The following is a 19,210-nucleotide window of genomic DNA, read 5'->3' as shown; positions in this document are numbered from 1 at the left end:
AATCTAGGCAGGGGGATTTACTGGATTTTAAAAGCCTAATAAAAGCTGCATATTGTAAAGAACCATTAAAATTGTAATATTCTCATAGATTTTTGTTTTGATACTTCTCAAAATGTTTGAATAGATGCATTAATAAGGGGATCTACAGCTTCTGAAATGTATCAGGATTTATACAAAGCTTAAGAAGGCACCATCCGCCTAATATCTTACCATTTATTTGAATCATATCACCATTCCCTGCTTACTCGAAATTGGCTACAAACATCCTATTTCTTTCTTTTTTATAATTTGATCACCATGTTTCTCTTTCTTTCTGTCTCCATCCCCATCCCCATAAAAGAAGCAACTATCTGGCCTCATCTAGCCAGAAGTTAAGAAACATGACGCCTGCCCATGGTGTTGTGGCCTCAGGTTTAACGGGACTGTAATGGATTCACAGTGTCATGCAGCAATAGTCTTTTTCACTCATCTCCAGAGAAAACCCCAGAGTGCCCTTTTTCCTCCTCAACTTGAAATTCCAGTCCATGCCTCCCTAATGTATGGGTCTGACCGTGTTAATTCTCTATGTCCTGGGCTTCCTGCCAGGCTGACTGGCAGGCTCCTCTGTGCTCAGGACCCAGAGTGAGTAGGCAGGGATCTCTCTGGGACTCTCTTCTCGCAGCTTCCCCTGTCTGTGCCTAACACTAACTGCTTCTTCCTCTGGTTTTGTCTTGCTCCTCGGGGTGTCCTGAGAGCCTGAATCACTTACTGCATTTCCTCCGTTATAATTCTTCAGTTAGGAGCCAAGACTCATCAATTCTACCCTAGCTTTTAGGACTTAAAAGCAACAGTAACAAGCCAGGGAAGGGAGGTCAACTGTTTCATTAGTTATGAGCCTTTCTTTGAACATCTTTTCTGCGCTGTTCCATGGAGGATGTGGAAAAATGTTATCCCTTAAAGGAAAACCAAATTTCCTCAGAACCCTAGAGACCTCGCTCTATGATGAGCCCAGATAACATTAAAAACAAAAGTTGAGCTTGGAAGATTTGCTTGAGTTGCTTTATTTAGTTAAGCCTTCTGCCCGTTAAGGACTTAGTTTCTCCAGATATTTGCGCCACTGAAGGGATTGAAGGCTCTTTTGCAGCTATTTAGCTGGAGCACAACATACAAGTGCAGGGACTCTGAGGAAGAACACAGGAGGACAAGGAAGGGAAAGGTCTGGGTTTGTGTTCTTCAGAGGAGCCTAACCTTCCTGTTGCTTCCAAGGCTTTTCTGCCCAGAGCTCAGAGTTCAGGAGCCTTGTGCAGCCCTGAAATCTGAGGCTTTATGCTTGATGCTCTGCTCCTTCCTAGAGAGCTTATTTTATTTATTTTTATTTTATTTATTTATATGCCAGAGAGAGAGAGAGAGAGAGAGAGCCCAAGCAGGGGGAGCGGCAGGCAGAGGGAGAAGCAGGCTCCCCACTGAGCAGGGAATCTGATGCGAGACTTGATCCCAGGACCCTGGGATCATGACCTGAGCCAAAGGCAGATGCTTAACCGACTGAGCCACCCAGGTGCCCCTTAGGTAGAATTTTAAACATTCAATTTAGCTAGTAACCACTTGCAGTTTTATTGTATATAGGACAAGTAGTGTGAATTATATACCGGAAGTAGTGAGTGGTGGTCAAATTCATGGACTTGCTCTTTGGTGTTCCCTGCTGGAGACAATGAAGAGTGTATGCTGGGGACCCTGGTTGGTGCAGTCAGTTGAGCTTCCGACTCTTGGTTTCAGATCAGGTCCTGATCTCAGGGTCCTGATCTCAGGGTCGTGAGATTGAGCCCCGAGTCTGGAGCCTGCTTCAGATTCTCTCTCCCTCTCCCTCTGCCCCGTCCACTCATGTGCGTGCTCTCTTTTAAAATCTTATATATAAAAAAAAAAAGTGAATGGTCTTTATTTATGACATCACCACCAGCAGTCATCCTGATTTGTGATTTTGAAAATCTGCTGTCTTTGAATCACATTCATTAAAGCATACTCTTTGAGGTGGTTTTTCCCTAATGATGATGAATTCCTACTGATCCAGGCACTCTTTCTGAGTCCTTTTGTGTGCCCAAGAACTTTCATTTGCAAGACAGATGGCTGGTTGGGGGCAGTCTGTGCAGACATGAGAGAAGTAAACTGGGCCTTGGAAATACTGTGAGAGTATTTTTTAAACCTAAGCTGAGTTCCACAGTTTTTGGTTTTTGGGGGGTTCTTCATTATTTGTTAATATGTGTGGAGAAAGTATAAAACTTACTAAGAAGTATAAAGTTAGCCACATTTAGTTTTGCTTTTAATTCATAACCGTACTGAAAAGAATACAATTGCCTGAAGTTGAGAATAGTCCAGGAAATTCAAGGCCTGTGTCTTTTGAGTCTAGACTTCTTTCTGAACCCCCAGTATGTGTTTCAGCTCTCTCTAGGTGACCTTCAGGCATGTCACATTCAGCATGTTCAAAAGCAAATTCCTTACCTTCTCTCTCAGACTTCCACCTGTGCTTGTCCTCCTAGTCTCTGATGTGCTTCCCAAGCCGGAGACATCCTTGTCTCCCCTTCTCCTTCCTCATAGCAAGTCAGCCACTTGTACTATCAACTCGCTCCATCAAATGACTCCTTGCTCCTGCTTCTATTTCCGTGCTCTGTCTTAACTCAAGCCTTCATCATTTCTCCCAAACAAATCCTACTCAGCTGTGTGTCCTAGGGCTACAATATAAGGTTCGCCAGTGGCTTAGGATCCACTGTCCTTCCTGATCCATCCTCACCCAGCATTTGCCCCCACCCTACAATGTCCTTTCATGACTCCATACCATCCTTTGAACTGGGGAGCAAGCACTGATTCGTCATTTAAGACCTAGCAATAATGATGCCTTCTTTGGGGGCGCCTGGGTGGCTCAGTTGATTAAGCGACTGCCTTCAGCTCAGGTCATGATCCTGGAGTCCCAGGATCGAGTCCCGCATCGGGCTCCCTGCTCCGCAGGGAGTCTGCTTCTCCCTCTGACCCTCTTCCCTCTCGTGCTCTCTCTCATTCTCTCTCTCTCAAATAAATAAATAAAATCTTTAAAAAAAAATGATGCCTTCTTTGGGGGGGTGTTTCCTGACTCCACCTACTGAGTTAGTTACTGTGTCCCCATACCATCATCCATACTTCTTTTGCATAGGGTAATTAACTGCTTATCTTTCTTTCTCCCTAGAGACTGTGATCTCACCAAGGACAAGCCCTGTCTTAATTGTATTTCTAGCAGTCATTTGAGTGCTTGGTAATTAGAGGATCTCAGATATTTGCTGTGAGAAAGGATGAATGGATGGATGGATGGGTGGTTGAACTGAAAGTATGCCCTGGGATCTGGTAACAACATGTTCTGAATAATGAGGCACCTTGCCTCAGACAGGAAACATCTACAGTGGTATATGGCTTGAGTGGATATTAGAGGATCTGTGTTTACCCTTGAACTTGTGTGGTATTTGGACATTGGGTCTTTCTTCTAAGTGCTTTCCCTTCTGTATGCTTCCATAGGTATTACTGGCCTCTCTTACCTTCCCCCTACTCCACACACACATATGAACAGGGAATTTTCTCTCTAGTGCATCCCCTTTATTAACAGCCTTTCTTGATTGATGGCAGCATTTTGACTATCACCACCCAAATACTCGGCCTCAATCTTTACTGCCCCTTCCCCTGTGGATACCACAGTTCTCGCTCTTCTAAATGATGCCTGTTAAAAAGCTCTACTCTTAAAGCAGGGGGGTGTGTTACTCTTTAACAGTCTCATGATTACCACCCCTGCCAGATAATCTCACCTGACCGTGGATTTCACCACTGCCTATCGGGCTGACTGCTCTGTGCTGTCCATGCAGAAGGTAGCTTACAGTACGCCATGACCCCAGCCTGCATGCAGACGAAACAACAGGAAGTCCGGGCAGGGGGTCAAACCGGTCCTCTTCCACCCACTGTGCTGCCGTGGAGCCCAGCAGAGGCCTGGGAGCTGGTGGTCAGGTGAACGTCAGCACTAAGAGCAGCACAATATGTGACTTCCTCCAGACGAGGTCGGGGAAGGGAGCCACATGTACGCATGGAGAGTGTGGGCGAAGGTGATAGCACATCCTTCTGTTACAAATTGAGTGCAACCAGTTCATCATGTGACCTGATGATAAAGTTTGATAAATAAGGAGATTTGGAGTTGGGATTCTCTCAAGGTAGAAAAGAATAAACATCAAAGCCTCTGTGAGAATTTTGCATTGATTGGGAAGTGGTTGCTCATTAGCCTTATAAGATATGGTAAGTGAACAGCATCTACTCTCCTCCTCTGCTCCATCACATACTTGTTTATTTTGTGGGCTACTTTTTAAAATTGTGGCACCAGCCATTGTTCTTCTGTGGGGATTATTCTATTACTCTTTGCCATACTTTGGACACCTGGAAGATTTGGAAGAGCTTTGATGCCCTTTTTTTTATAATAGAGCCTTGGGAATCACTTAAGAAGAACTTATGTTAGATAGAGTATCAGCATCTATGAGAAGCTAATTCTAACTGTGCCTTCCTAACTATTCAAAAATTCAGGTTTAATCATATGGTTAATTCAGTGCTATAATTTCCTTAATCCCATGCTTATTAGATCAATAACTGTTTAAGCAAGATTGGATCTGCTGTTGGTTGGCCCCACCCCTAATATCCACTCCTAAGAGCTCATCCTTTTGTCTATATAGCTTTTTGTTCACAGCCCCACAACATTTTATCATTCCAGTAGCACTCTGCCTGGGAGTGTACTAAATATACTAAATGTACAAAAGTACTAAATGAAGTCAAAGTGAGAGAGTTAGGACTTCAAGAGGTTTGGGAGGGCAGCCTTATGAAAGTGAAAATGGCAGAACAGAATGGTATGTGGTCGTGATGACCTACAGAGGGCGCCACATGGTGTTGAAATTCCATCTGCAAGCCTGTGCAGCTGGTTGGGTGAGCCTTGGTCTGTCTTGAAGTGGAGGCTGGAGGGCTGCCTGCACTGGGTGCAGGGGCTGGGAGGGGGAGGGGCGGGAAGGAGAAAGGAGCCGAGGAGTAAAAATGGCTCTTGAGATTGAGGGGCAATATGAAGCAACTACTCATTGCCCCAGCTTGGAACTTGGACATAGTAATATCTTCAGAGGGCGCAATTGAGTCCTTGAGATGGAGACCAAAAAAGAAAAAGATATGTGTTTGGCTCTTCCTCATTCAGCCACTCCACCCCGGCTTCACCTCTAAGCCCCCAACCCAGGCATTACTTTATCCATACATCTGTATCTGTATGCCAACGCCAGATCTATATCTATAGATCTAGGTATATAGACATACCAAGTCACATTTTTAAACAAGAGCTGCAGAATGCTTGGAAGCAGATGCCCACGAACTCTTTCCAGTCGTATCTAGAATTTGTTTTAACCTAAAGTTATGGAGACAGACTTGAAGGGAGACCTCCCCAACCTTGCTAAAATGTAAGTACGAAAAGGCACAAATTGGATGGATATTGATGATGTTATTTCTACTGTGACATCATCCATAGACTCCTAGTGTCTTTGCTTTGCTTCCCTATAGTGATCACAACATAAATTACTTGTCTTGTTTGACTTCCTTGTTCACCAAAGTTGAGCAGATTGTGGCCGTTTTCAACGCTTCTACCAGACAAAAAGCTTGGGACCATTTCTCGAAAGCTCAGCGCAAGAACATAGACATTTGGCGAAAGCATTCTGAGGTTGGTGATTTTATTATTACTTTTTAACCGCCATCACACAGCTGGATTGGCAGAGAATAGTGTGGCTGCAGACATTTCGGGTTTTTGTTATAACGGGCAGCTGTTGTGCCATTGTCCTGTCGCACTGTCAGCCCCAAATCCAGCTCAGATTTGTGCCTTATCCAAAAGAGCAGCTGACTTAATGCTTAGAAAACAGAGTGCTTTTCTACCCCTGCAGAGGGAGAAAAGCATCTCTCCCATTCATAGCAAAGAGCTCGGAAATAAGCCAAGACACTTTGCCTGCCTATTCTGAAGAAAAGTGTAATGTAAAATAGAAAACTGGCTTTTTAAATAAATACGGAGGGTTTTTTTTTTCCAGTGTTCTGCAACGTGATGATGATGGTTTGCTCTTTGGGCTAGAAATGGCAAGTATGCCTTTCTTCTGTGCCTTCCCATCATAAACAATGCCTTAGTCCCCTGTGCTAGCCAGCCGGGTATGTAACAGCTCTCTCCAGAGTGTCTTTCCCCAGGGGCGCAAATGTCCAGGCTAGCCAGGGTCCACCCTTCTGCAGCAATGTATGTGTGAAGTGTGAGTATCCACCCCCAAGGAAAGAGGCCAGAACTTGACCTTCCTTGCCACCTAGAAAGACCAGAATGTGTCATTAGTCATTGGTCGTACAGCTGTTATTTTTAACTCCACAGTGTAGTGTACGCTTTGAACCTGTCACTTAAAAGTAAGTATACTATCTTTGTTTGCTTATTTGTTTTTTTTTTAATGAGAGAATGTTTTCCATTTGGATGCCTTTCCATCTCTAGCATGTTAATATTAAAGTTCTCTAAATGATATTCCCCTCTTTCAAAATCCCCAAACTTATAGAAGGTAAGGTTTGTTTATTTAATGATTTGGGCTTACACTTGTAAAATAAGTGTTGTATATGGAGTTTGAGGAACCACAAAGTACTATAATATCAATCATTTGGGTAGCATTTTAAGTGCCGATTAACTAATGCTAAATTACAGCTGAATACCAATGGCACTAGATGTAACATCCACATGAATACCAAATGAATTCTTTATTATCACTCTTATTATAGCGAATACTGAATGACTTCACAATAATGGGACACTTAAAATGCTAGTGCAATTTATTGTTAAGAAGGACATTTTTTATTTTGTTCACAAATACTTAAGGTGGCTGGTGACTGATGTAGTTCTGTTCCTATGCTCAGGATTATGAGTAAGGAGGAAGTGAGATTTCTCTTTAATTTTTCAGGGCCCAGAAAAACAAAGGGTGCTTACCTGCTGCTCTCTCAGACACTGAATCGAGACCCTAAGTCAAGGTTGATTTTCGGGAGGATAGAGAGTCCTCATTTAGGATGAAATATACAAATCAAGGGTTATGAAAACACAAATTGAAATCCGTAAACTGTGATTCAGATTTGGGAACGATGGGTCTATAAATTGTTTATCTATTTTTTTTTCCTTCACATAAACACCAAACATAATTAAAAGAAATGTTAAGGGAAAGGCAAGTGGCATTATGCTAATGATCTGGGCATAAAAAGGCTGCCATTAGTATGTGAGTGTTGGAAAATATCCATTATTGATCTAAATCACGCTTCCCACCTGCCTGGTCCCCTGCCCCTAGCCCTGCGTCCCCCGAAGGAACGGAGGAACGGGGGCTGTGGTCCCCGCTGTTGAGCAGGGCATGCAAAGCTTCCAGCTTTGTTCCAAGGAAGCCTGCTTGCTTTGCTCAGTGCACACACGGCGCAGTAGAAATGGATGCATGCAGTCCTGAAAGGTGCTCCTGCAAAGGGCCTTTGTGCCTCTCTGCCACTCCTACCACCTCTTCTGATATTCTAGGAAATAGAATTCTAAATTACCTTTGATTTTCTCTCCTACATGTCGCTTAATTGATTAAATACCAGTTGGTAATTTAACATTGTGGATGATTTCTCTGTTGCGTATAAGCTTGATAATTGGCTTGATTTTTTTCTGCGTTCCCATGTACAGCATCTGTTAATTATCTGCAACACCTTTACAGATTTATGAGAGTGTACAAGCGATTTACTGCTGAACCAGAGGCACCCTGTGGAAACACCCTCGGCTTTTTTTTCCCCTCCAATTTTTTTTTTCTTTCCAACACTCTTCCCCACTGAATAGTTACAGTATGACAGTTTGTCATTCGTTGTGGGGACTCAACAACAGACCTTTTCAGCCTTCTTTATTCTTTCCACCTGACTTTTCCTTGTTTCTAGTATTTTCAGGCCACCTTTTTGGGAACAGGGTTCTTTGTCAGTAGAAAAATTAGCTGTACACAACCTAAAAGCATTCCCACTAATCACGTGACATCCGCCTCCAAGAGCCACTGGTGTTATTTACAGTGGAGTTGGCACCTCTTTCCACTGGCTGGTGTGGCCAAGTGAGGAGGCGTTGCCCATCACCTCCGTGGCCTCTCAAGACTCCCTGTGATGGGCGTCCCTCTCCCAGGGACCCTGACCCTCTGCCCTCCCTCCCCTTTCCCTGTCATCTGCAGTGCTCATTCCCAGGGTTCAGAGTTGACCGTGCAAATACTGCTAGCAATACAGAATTTTCTTTTTGTCCCACTACAGTTAAAATCTGTGAGCTAAGGAGAGAGGAGAGTTCAGAGAACCTATAACACCATAAAATACGCACATCTATCAAATGGGCACTAGAACTGTGCTTAAAATCATGCCATTAATACATTAGGTGTTCTAATTTAGTTTTATTGTTATTCAGAGATTTATTAAAAGCAAAATTATTTTAACTCTTTGGCTTTTATTTAGAGACTTCAATTTCAGTAGGAAGAAAAAGAATAATGTAGTCCATCCCCTCCTTTGTTTTGTTTTGTTGAGGACAGTACATGTGAGAGAACAGAATTGATAAGAATTCACAAATACACAATATTCAGTAATACAAAATAATGTAATTACTTACCATGAATAATTAGAGTGTCCTGATTTTTAGGTAAGGGAGTAAAAACTTTATTGTGACTCGTTACTTTTTACAGTGAGTTTTCACATACATTCTTTGACTGCAATCACTCCTCTAGTAAGTAGACAAAGTAAGATATGATCCTACGGTCTTTCAGTGATGTCAGAACAACCATCACAACAAAAACACTAAACGCTACATGATGATGTGAAACACCAAAAAGAAGGCATCGGTTTTATTTTGTCCTCCAGCATCTTTTGCATTTTGCCATTTGGATGTCTGAATGGTGTGTGCATATGATCACACAGGGGCGCGCACACACAGTGTAAGGGCACTATTTTTTTTAAGATGTTATTCATTTATTAGAGAGAAATCATGAGTGGGGGGAGGGGCAGAGGGAGAGTTAGAAGCAAACCCCCCTGCTGAGCAGGGAGCCCATGCTGGCTCAGTCCCAGGACCGTGGGATCATGACCTGAGCTGAAGGCAGATGCTCAACCTTAACCGACTGAGGCACCCAGGCACCCTGCAGGGTCACTATTTTGCATGAAGAATTCCAGTGGTCCACGTTATCAACTTAGCAAACCAAGTGTCTAGCATAATGCTAAGGAGCTTTGCATGCATTAACTTATTTGATCTTCAAAACTGTTATCATCACAGTATTCCAATGAGTAAATCAAGGTTAAGAGAGATGAAGAAACATTCCTGAATTTACACAGTGGGTCAGTGGTCAACAAGGCCTTTTATAAGTGCCATCGTGCATGTTTCTTATCATTAGCTCAGAGTCCCTCCTTGTGTGCCGGTCATGGCAAGAGGCATTTCTCTGGAATCCTACTAGGTGATATTATTATACCCTTTCTGGCAAATGAGGAAATTGAGACTCAAGAGATGAAATAATTTGCTGAAGACCCCCTGGCTAGTCATTGGTGAGCCAGGATTTATCCCTGGGTCTTTCCACTCCCTACACCCCTCAGAACTTCATTCCAGATTACACGGGGCAGTGTCTGGGAGGGAAACAATTCAGATTCTAAGCGTTCATATGTCAGTCGGAATACACCGAAAGACCACTGGGTAAAGGTATGTTGACATGTGTCTGTGACTCTGACATCCTCCTATCTTCTGCTTTCAGGAGCTCCGGAACGCTCAGAGTGAGCAGCTCATGGGCATCCGTCGCGAAGAAGAAATGGAAATGTCAGATGATGAGAATTGTGACAGCCCTACTAAAAAAATGCGAGTCGATGAATCAGGTAATGCTGACGACTGCCACACGCGCACCCCTGTGAGACACCATCATGGTCTTCCAGATCTCAGATGGGGCGTAGGTATATTGGGAATGGCCGCATAACTCACTTTTACTTGAGTTACACTAAACTTTCATCTTTGAGTGACTCTGCCTTTTATTAATAGAACTTTAAACTCCTTCTTAGGAACATGATGATTTAAATTGCTCCAGTTGTTTCTCCATCTGTAGATCTGGGGCTGTTGTACTTTTCTCAGGGATATTTGCCTATTCCCATAAAAATCCTTTTCCAGAGCGTGGCAGCCACCACTGATGCTGAAATACACATAGAATTTGGTTTCAGTCAGTGTACTTCTTACGTGGAAATTGTTTAATCCCAGAAGAAGCTTTCTAGCCTCTGAGCCAATGTGCTGGAGAATTAGAATAGTTTTCCAATAAACGTTACCTAACCCGTAATCAAAGGGGTGGCCCCATTTGGTACCAAGAAAGGAGTATCACTCCTTGAGTTGTAAAAAGGAGAGAAGCTGAGAGAGGACCTTGCTTTATGTGCTCTGCCTGAACCAAGAGGCTGATTGAAATCTCTCTCCTCAAATTAGATGTAAATCTCTCAGTATTGCAGGCACGATAAATGCTCACTCAGATGCGGGAGACACCAAGGAGACTGCTTGTCTGAGAGGAAGAGTGTTGTCTAAGGGGCCTGGGAAGGACCACAATTGCCACCATTTCCAAAAAAGAAAATCAGAGGGATTGCTTAGATTTGACCTGTCTCCTCTTATGTACTCATGACTAAAATACCCATCTCAGGCTCTTTAACAAAATCAAGAACAGGAACAGAGGATCTTTGCTGATATGTTTGTAGAAGCCAAAACCAAGATTCCAACATGCTCAGGTCAGCAAGATTGCAAAGTGGTAACAGTGCTCTGTTTCTCCAGGGTTTAGTGAGGGCCAGGGGAGTAAATGACGATCACAAGAAAATGCTCTGCATCCAGGCAGATACAGAAGGGACTTTAATTTCATTAGAGTAGTGGTTCTTAAAAGTGTGGTCCCCAGTCGGGCAACATCAGCATCACCTAGGAACTTAGAAATGTAAATCCTCGGGCCCTACTCAATACCTAAGGAATCAGAAACTCTAGGGGAGGCAGAGGTGGTGGGGGTGTGAGTTTCAGCAATCTGTGATTTAAATCCTCCCGGAAATTCTGATGCATACTAAAGTTTCAGGACCAGTGCCTTAGAAAATTTCCCTTTCATCCTCAAATTCCACTCATTTAAATCTTTTAGAAGCTTAGCATAAAAGCAGGCACCATGCCACTATTTTTTGAAGCCATACATCCTTTGTCTGAAAAATGAACCTACATTTATGTGTCAATGCATGTCTCTTATTAAGTGGATATGAAATTTCTCAGGACTGCTTGATTATTGGACTTGGACTTGCTTATTTGAGGACAGCAATCTCTATTCGGCAAACCTTCACTTATCAAAAGAAAAGAGCGAGTTTTAATGTGAATTTCTTAAATTTAATGAGATCTTCCGATAAATAAATAATTATTTTTTCCTCTCAAGAAAGCTTTCGTCATTTTTGAAGTTTCTAGATGAGGGGCAAGTTTACATGAAACTTGGATCTTTAACATTCTTACAAGGTAGGTGTAGAAGAAAAGAACGGAATCCATCAGAAATTCTTATTTGAACCCGTGGCTTTTTTTTTTTTAATTTGGGGGTGATATTTCTTTTTAAAAAAGTTATCAATTTCCCAAGTAAGGAATGTGTATAATTTCATAGTCTGCTCGGAAGAGGACAAGAATAAGAATGACTCAGAACAGTCGGCTCCAATGGGGAAGTCTTACAGACCATGGCAGCCCAGACCCCCAGGATCAGTCCCTGAGCTCTGCTGCGGAAGAACTCAAAGTCCTGTTTGCTCAGCAGGGACATGAGACCCTCTCTGGAAGCTTCACTGAGAGCCTCCTTCCCAGATCTCTGTTGATTTCTGCCCCAGGCATCTGGTAAGAGCCTAAGCAGCAGCTGAACTTTGAGTTCTCCAAGCTTGTTCCTTGGTCAGCGGCATGAATGAACACAGCACCAAGCATGTTCTATACCAAGTGCTGGGGAAAGAGATGGAAGAACTGGAGTTCAAATGCCAGGTTCCCAGGAGTTCAGAATCTTTGTCGTGCTTTTCAAAAATGAGATGGACCAGAGAACGCAACATGTGGTTTATGGGGGAAAGCTCAGGACCAATTAGAGGGGAAGGAAAGCAGCTAACCTTTTTTATTCCAGTGGGCCCTGAAGATCCCGCCAAAAGGCTGGAAGCTGTTTTTCTTTCAGCCCAACATATTCGGGGACACCACCTGACAGCAAGAATTCCCATCTGGTCCTTTGACCAAGCTCCCGCTGGATCCCTGCAAACGGCTGCTGGAAGGGGAGGGATTGAGGCCCTGCAACCTGAGGGAAACACACCTTTCAGCAGTATCATCAGGCAACTCCGCATTCATTTTAGGTGCAAACTGGCATCTGTCCATCACCCAGGAGCAGACATCTCAAAACCTAGTGCTCTGATTCACTGGCGGCAATTGCCGAGGGCACCTAGAAGTAAACGCCTCTATTCTTTTAAAAAATCCCTTGCCCTCCTCCTTTCTGCTCAAACAGTGAGCTTTGGCCTCCAACCTCCCAGTCATTGGGTGACCCAAGACTTCTTGGGAATTCCAGGGGAGAACATCCTTCGTGGAGCCTCCTGCCCGAGAGGACTGTGGCAAGGCCACCTCCTTGTAGGATGCGTGAGGCGGGTCTACCACGGCCTCCCTTGCTCTTCATTTCCTCCTAGAGCAGAGACCAACCTGCATGGGTTTTATTTCTGAGGGGGAGGCAGAGAGAGTCGACTTTGGTTTCTAGAAGAGACAGGATTTTTTTGTGAGGACTTATGTGATAGCTTGGGTTTATTTATTTATTTATTTTTTAAATCCGTGTCTTTTAGCATATCTCTGCTTTTGTGGTTATGAAGAAGATCTCACTGTGCTTTTGCCTTTTACCACACGTAATAACTCCGCAGTGTGTCTTTGGCTAGAGAGTTCTCCACTACTGTCACCACTACCATCTAATTCTGGGCAGGCGGCTCACTGTTCCTTATCAGTTGACTCTTAAAGGGGAAACGGAGTTTGCTGGAGCAAAACTAAGATGCCGATAAAAATGAAAATGAGTTTTGTTAATAAATTTGAAACTCAAGACAGATTTATCAAAGCATTCATTCAAGAAGATTGGCATCCTGCTCCAAAGCCTATGAAGATAATTTTTGATAAAAATTCACATTTATTGCCGCAAAGTCTGCCTCTTACTGGAATTAAGCCCAACTTTAAAAGCCAGATCTATTGCTCCTTCTTCTCCTCCCTCCTCCAGGTTGGCAGTGGGGTGGGCAGAAGTGCACAGGGAGAAAAGGGAGGAAAAGAGGAAGTCTGTCCAGAGTGTAAAGCCTCGTGTGGGTGGCAGAACCCGATCAGGTATAGTACTGTGGAGTCCATGCAGGTAGAGACCTCCCAACTGTACTTACAGTGTCGAGCACATAGTAAGTGCTCAGTCACTGTGTACTCTGCTTGCCTTAGTCACTCTCCAGCACCTGGCCCTGGGCCTTTCACCAAGTAAGTGAATTTTGTTGACTTCAATTGCATATTCCCCTTCTTCTGGTCTTTTTGATGCCTTTGTCCCATAAGTTGATGGGAAGGGTGTAACCCTGAGAACATTTGCTCTAAATTTAAATGGCAAGCACAAAGAAGCTTGTTCAAACAAGGATGATTCATTTCTCCAAAATGTGCAAAACTCTTACGCATTCAGAATCCAGTGCCACGTGCTGAATAGGCTAGGACCCAGAGAGCTGACGCTCAGCATCATTCTAATTATCAACAAACATTTGTCAAGCCCTTCTTGTGCGCAGAGCACTGTGAGCCCAGGAGATATGGAGAGGGCTAGACATAGTCTGTCCTGCCCTCAAGAGTGTGAGATACTTTTTGAAGAGAAGAAATATACATTTGGGGGCGCCTGGGTGGCTCAATCGTTAAGCATCTGCCTTCAGATCAGGTCATGATCCCAGGGTCCTGGGATCAAGCCCCGCATCAGGCTCCCTGCTCCGTGGGAAGCCTGCTTCTCCCTCTCCCACTCCCCTGCTGTGTTCCCTCTCTCGCTGTGTCTCTCTCTGTCAAATAAATAAATAAAATCTTTTAAAAAAAAAGAAATATACATTTTAAGTCAATAAAAGTACAGTGCCTAAATGCCTAAAAGCCTAATGCCAAATATGTTCTAAAGCCATTGCTTTAAATTCACTATAAACCAAAGTGAATATCACTATCTAGCGTATGCACCTTATCCAGTATATGGTAAGTATAGATTGTACATTGAACACAAATTTTAGAAGAGTAAAACTAAAATATCTTTTCGTAATAGACCACCCTTAAAACATTTCATAACGCACAAATGTTCTTGGATTTTGATTACACCTCATTTAAACTCTGAGCTCTTTATAGGAGCACATACTCCTTTAATTACGAAAAGTGTTTTCTTGGTTGTTGATTTGCCATGGAAACTTACCACATGTAGGTACAGATTTATTTTTCTAATTTCAATAAGACGTCCAGCAAGGATTTCCCGAATCTTTCAGCTAACTGAATCAAATTAGGGACTCACAATAAAGTTCAGTTGGAATCAGCAGTATTCAGTTTTCTGAATAATTCTACATGTAGCTGAAAGCTTGAGGTTAAAAAAATTAATAGTAATAATAATTACGCCCTCTCTGACTATCCCCTTGATCTCTCTTTTTTTTAAGATTATTTTTTATTTATTTGACAGAGAGAGACACAGCAAGAGAAGGAATACAACAGGGGGAGTGGGAGAGGGAGAAGCAGGCTTCCGGCTGAGCAGGGAGCCCGATGTGGGGCTCGATCCCAGGACCCTGGGATTATGCCCTGAGCTGGAGGCAGACGCTTAACAACTGAGCCACCCAGGTGCCCCTCTTTGTTTTTTTTTTAAGGATTTATTTATTTATTGGGGTACCTGAGTGGCTCAGTTGGTTAAGTATCTGCCTTTGGCTCAGGTCATGATCTCAGAGTCCTGGGATCCAGCCCCACACAGGGCTCCCTGCTTAGTGGGGAATCTGCCTCTCCCTCTGCCCCTCCCCCTGCTCTTGCGCTCTCGCGTGCTCTCTCTCTCACACTCAAATGAATCTTTAAAAATAAAAAAAGTATTTATTTATTTACTTATTTATTTTAAAGGCGGGGGGTATGGGCAGAGGGAGAGAGAGAGAAGCAGCCTCCCCACTGAGATATAACCTGAGCCACAAACCAAGAATCAGAAGCTCAACCGACTGAACCACTCAGGCGCCCCTCCCCTTGATCTCTTTGAACACTGGGACTGCCATTGTTTTTTCTGCTTTAGTTTATTTCCTATACAAGAGTGTTTTTGAAAGACATAAAGGGTGCCCGACAGATTACAATTTGTCACAAGCCTGAGAAGAGGATTACTGCTGCCCTGGGCACCAGCCTGGGCACAGAAGGAAGGAGCCATTGGACACCAGAGCCGGGTCCTGCTGCCTACTCATGGGGGCCCACTGAAGGGGGCCATGTCACCCACAGCTGGTAGAAGCCTTTAGGAAACACTGCATGTGATCTAAGCAGGCTTACTCTGGAGTTGCTCGGAACTCAGCAGAGGGAAAAGAGTGCTCAGACATGACAAGTGAGATGACTTGGTGAGGCCACAGCCGTGCTAAACTCCCCGCACCAGCAGACCCCCAAGGCAGGGGCACCAGTGGTGAGAGGAAGCGTGGAAGGATAATCTGTTAGCAGACTTCTGTTTTCACATGTGATGACAAACCAAAGGAGAGAAAGAGCAGCGGCGTGTGTCCATCAGCTACCACTGAATTAAAGATGAGCCTTTTATTTTCAACCACAACAGAATGTCTTCTGGGAATCCAAGTGCCAAACAAAGAAATGTGATTAATTAAAACTAATATGGCTGAAAGATGATGAAGGAAATCTTATGATGTGGGCTGAGCAACCTGCTTCATTCTTGAACTCTTGAAACAAAACTTCATTCTCAAGATGCCTAGGCTTTGGCTGCCCACCCCCCAACCTCCTTCCCTTTTAAATCTTGCTAATCTTACCAAAGGAAATCAAACAAATGTTTATTTCAGATATTTCAGTTCCCTGATTTCATGTGCAGTTACAGTTCCCTTTTCATAAAGGACATGTTTTTGAAGAGTGTAGAAATACTTTTTTTTTTTTTGTAAATTGCCTTACCTTTTAAATGCAAGAGACAGATGCTATTAAGTTGATCCTCGAGCCTAGGATTCCTTTGTAATAGAAGCATTCCTGTCCAACAAGACTGTTTGTGTGTTTTGTAAATCACACTTGAAGCCTAAGCTCTCTTTAAGCTTAGCCCCCTTATAATCTGATTTGTATATAGTACCTGGCAATGTCATATTCCTGACATCTCTCACATAGGCACAAATGCTCCCTAACCATGTGTTTTGTGTAAAATTGATTTGTTCTGCTGAAATTGTGTTGGGTCTAGGAGACCAGAGATTTTGCCCGATACTCTAACCATGCAACTGTGCTGCACGCCTGCAAAACCCAGTAGAACCCTCACTGAGGATCTCAAAGAGTCTACACCTGGTGCATGCTAGCTCGGAGCTGGGGGTGGTTCTCCTAATGGTTTCCCATGTGACAGCCTTGCACAGGGTCTAGCTGCATTTGGGAAGCAGTCTGCGGCTCTGTTAAGCTCTGGCTTCTTGCCTAGTGGCTCAAGCCCCTGGGGCCTGGTGAAGGGCTTGGGCTCATGGGCAGTTGGCAGGCAGAGAAAAGTGAGGAAGTTCACGGCCCGTCCTCACACAGGGAGAACTGCAGAGCCCAGGACCTGGGCAGGGTGTAGACAAATAGCCAGCGTGCAGCCCAAGGTCGCCACACAGCCGCTCAGGCACAGCCCACAGCCCTGACACCTCTCACCTGCCAAAGCACAGCCGTAGATTGCAGTTTATTATGTTTTCTGGGCATTTCATTCTGATAAGGTCTGATGCAGGATCATTCCTTAGAAGAGTAGATTTAATCCTGTTTTCTTAGTAGGCTGTAAGGACTCTGAGGGAATATTTATGTAAGAAGATGCAAAGTTGCTATGGAAAATACTATAGCAACCTAACATCTTCCAGGAGTCAGGCAGCCACTTGTAACCGCAATCTAAATTTACATTTATTTTAGTGTCATTTTATCGACACTCTTAGTATCTCATCCTAACAGGATGTTAAAATATGTTTTCAGCCTTCATTTGAGCAAAATTAACACAGTGTTGTTGGAATTTAAGTGTGGTTTGCACAACTTCTGGAAAAAATCAGAATATTTTCAAGGGAGTTTAGATGACAGAATCTGGGTAAGTTTGTAAGTTTTTTTTTTCTTTCTAAACATAAAGAATTCCTTAATAGTGTTTATTCCTAATTGTTCCTTTTTTAGTTTGTAAATAATAAATAGGAATTTCTGATCATGAAACGGGGATTATCCTTTTCAACACTGACAATTTGTCAAGTGTCCCTTAGAATCAACTGATTCTAGTTGGTGCTTATAGAAAATACTTGTAGTAGATCAGCTCATTGCCCTCCAGCAGCATGTAACATTTTAGAAATAAAATCTGTTGTTTTTTTTTTATTTTTAAAAGATTTTTATTTATTATTTGACAGAGACAGTGAGAGAGGGAACACAAGCAGGGGGAGTGGGAGAGGGAGAAGCAGGCTTCCCGCTGAGCAGGGAGCCCAATGCGAGGCTCAATCCCAGGACCCTGGGATCACGACCTGAGCCGAAGGCAGACGTTTAATGACTGAGCCACCCAGGTACCCCTATATGAATTTTTTCATATAAAAATTATACTTGGTCATTTTGGAAAATCTAATGATTAAGAAGAATGAAAGAAGAAAACTGTTATAATACTACAAAAGATGGTTTCGTTTTTTAATCTTTTTTTCTCCTGCACAGTGCAACTATAGAAGTACTTATCTATATATTTTTTAAGTCTCAGAAACAATAATTCTACATGATTTTGTTTTCAGACAGCTCTCCTTCTGTAACAGTGAATTTTTTTTTTTAAGCTTCCTTTTTTTATGTCAATGAAATAGAAAATATAGAGAAAATGAGTGATTATCTTTTCTGGATCATAGGCTTCTTTGCATGAATCTTTGTGAGTCTAAGCTATAATCTTTGAGGTGGTCAGAGTGGATACTTGAGGTTATTAAAAGCCTGATAACTGGACCAGCCATCCCCAAAGCATCTTTTAGGTCCCTTAAATGTGAGTGTGGCAGAGAGGCTATAGATATGAGACTGGTTGGTAGTGGAAAGTTAGTATCTATTGATTTTTCTTCTATACCTCTCCATCTAAAATTTTAAAGTGTGACTATAACACTATTAAAGTGGGACATTGGCCAAAAGAATCAATACCAGACTATATTAAAACATATGCTGTTACCAACTTCTTAGCACTGATGTAGTTTATGAACATCATTGTCCTAATTCTCCTATGTTTTCATACTGCTTTTTTCATCAAAACACAGTTGGTGACATAGTTATTATATCTTGACTCCTAACACTGTTGCCCACAAGCTTCATTAATGAAAGACCTGACGATGCTAGGTCTACTGTATGAATACAGCAAGCCAGAACAAGAGGACATCCTGTAGAATTCCAGGAAGCCATACACAGTTGAGGGCCTCATAGCTAATGAAAAAAGTAACTGAAAGAAGTAATTACTCTCTTCCCTTTCTTGGAAATTCCACCTGCATGATATGATACTTATACTTAGAAGCCCGTAGACTTTGAAGTTTATAGCAGTTTTCAAATTATTATTACAGTAAGCTCTCCCATGTCTAAACAGCTTAGAGACTCTTCTCTTTTCCTTGGGTGAATGTCCTTGATACCAGGGAGGGACTTAGGGCTCAGCCACTCCTCTCCAGTTCCAGGACACAATGTCTTCAGCCTTCTGGGAAGTGGTTAAGAAAGGAAATTTTATTTTGGATTCCCCAGCAGTAGCAGAGAAATAGGGAGAAACACCTCCGGAGCAGAAGTTGCAAGATGGAATGTATTCATTGTGGTGCTTCAGGTAGGGTGTTGGAGGTTCTTTAATGAGCCCACTATACTTCCAAAGCTGCTGTGTCCCAGAGGCCTTTGCTTTCCACTTGAGGGACATGCATCATTGCCACTTGATGCAGTTATCTAAATTTTCAGTTATTAGAATTGCTTTAGAAACACATCAATATCTAACACTGGGATATGGGTTAATTAATTACATATCCATAAGCAACCTTGAGAAAAATCTTA

General features: G+C 42.9%; 1 protein-coding gene across 1 annotated transcript in view; it reads left to right on the top strand.

The window, feature by feature from the left end:
* The window catches only part of ENOX1 (ecto-NOX disulfide-thiol exchanger 1), a 554,859-nt gene that overhangs the window by 414,605 nt on the left and 121,044 nt on the right, over positions 1 to 19,210 (top strand). The window contains exons 11-12 of the mRNA XM_073894310.1: positions 5,613 to 5,719; positions 9,780 to 9,897. Coding sequence (XP_073750411.1) covers positions 5,613 to 5,719; positions 9,780 to 9,897 — 225 coding nt within the window. The remainder of the gene's footprint in view (positions 1 to 5,612; positions 5,720 to 9,779; positions 9,898 to 19,210) is intronic.

The sequence above is a fragment of the Callorhinus ursinus genome, unplaced genomic scaffold, assembly GCF_003265705.2.
Source record: "Callorhinus ursinus isolate GAN/ISIS: 27379988/994484 unplaced genomic scaffold, GSC_fseal_2.0 scaffold7, whole genome shotgun sequence".
Taxonomy (NCBI): Eukaryota; Metazoa; Chordata; class Mammalia; order Carnivora; family Otariidae; genus Callorhinus; species Callorhinus ursinus.
Note: the sequence above shows the minus strand (reverse complement) of the source record. Positions and strands in the feature narration are given on the sequence as shown.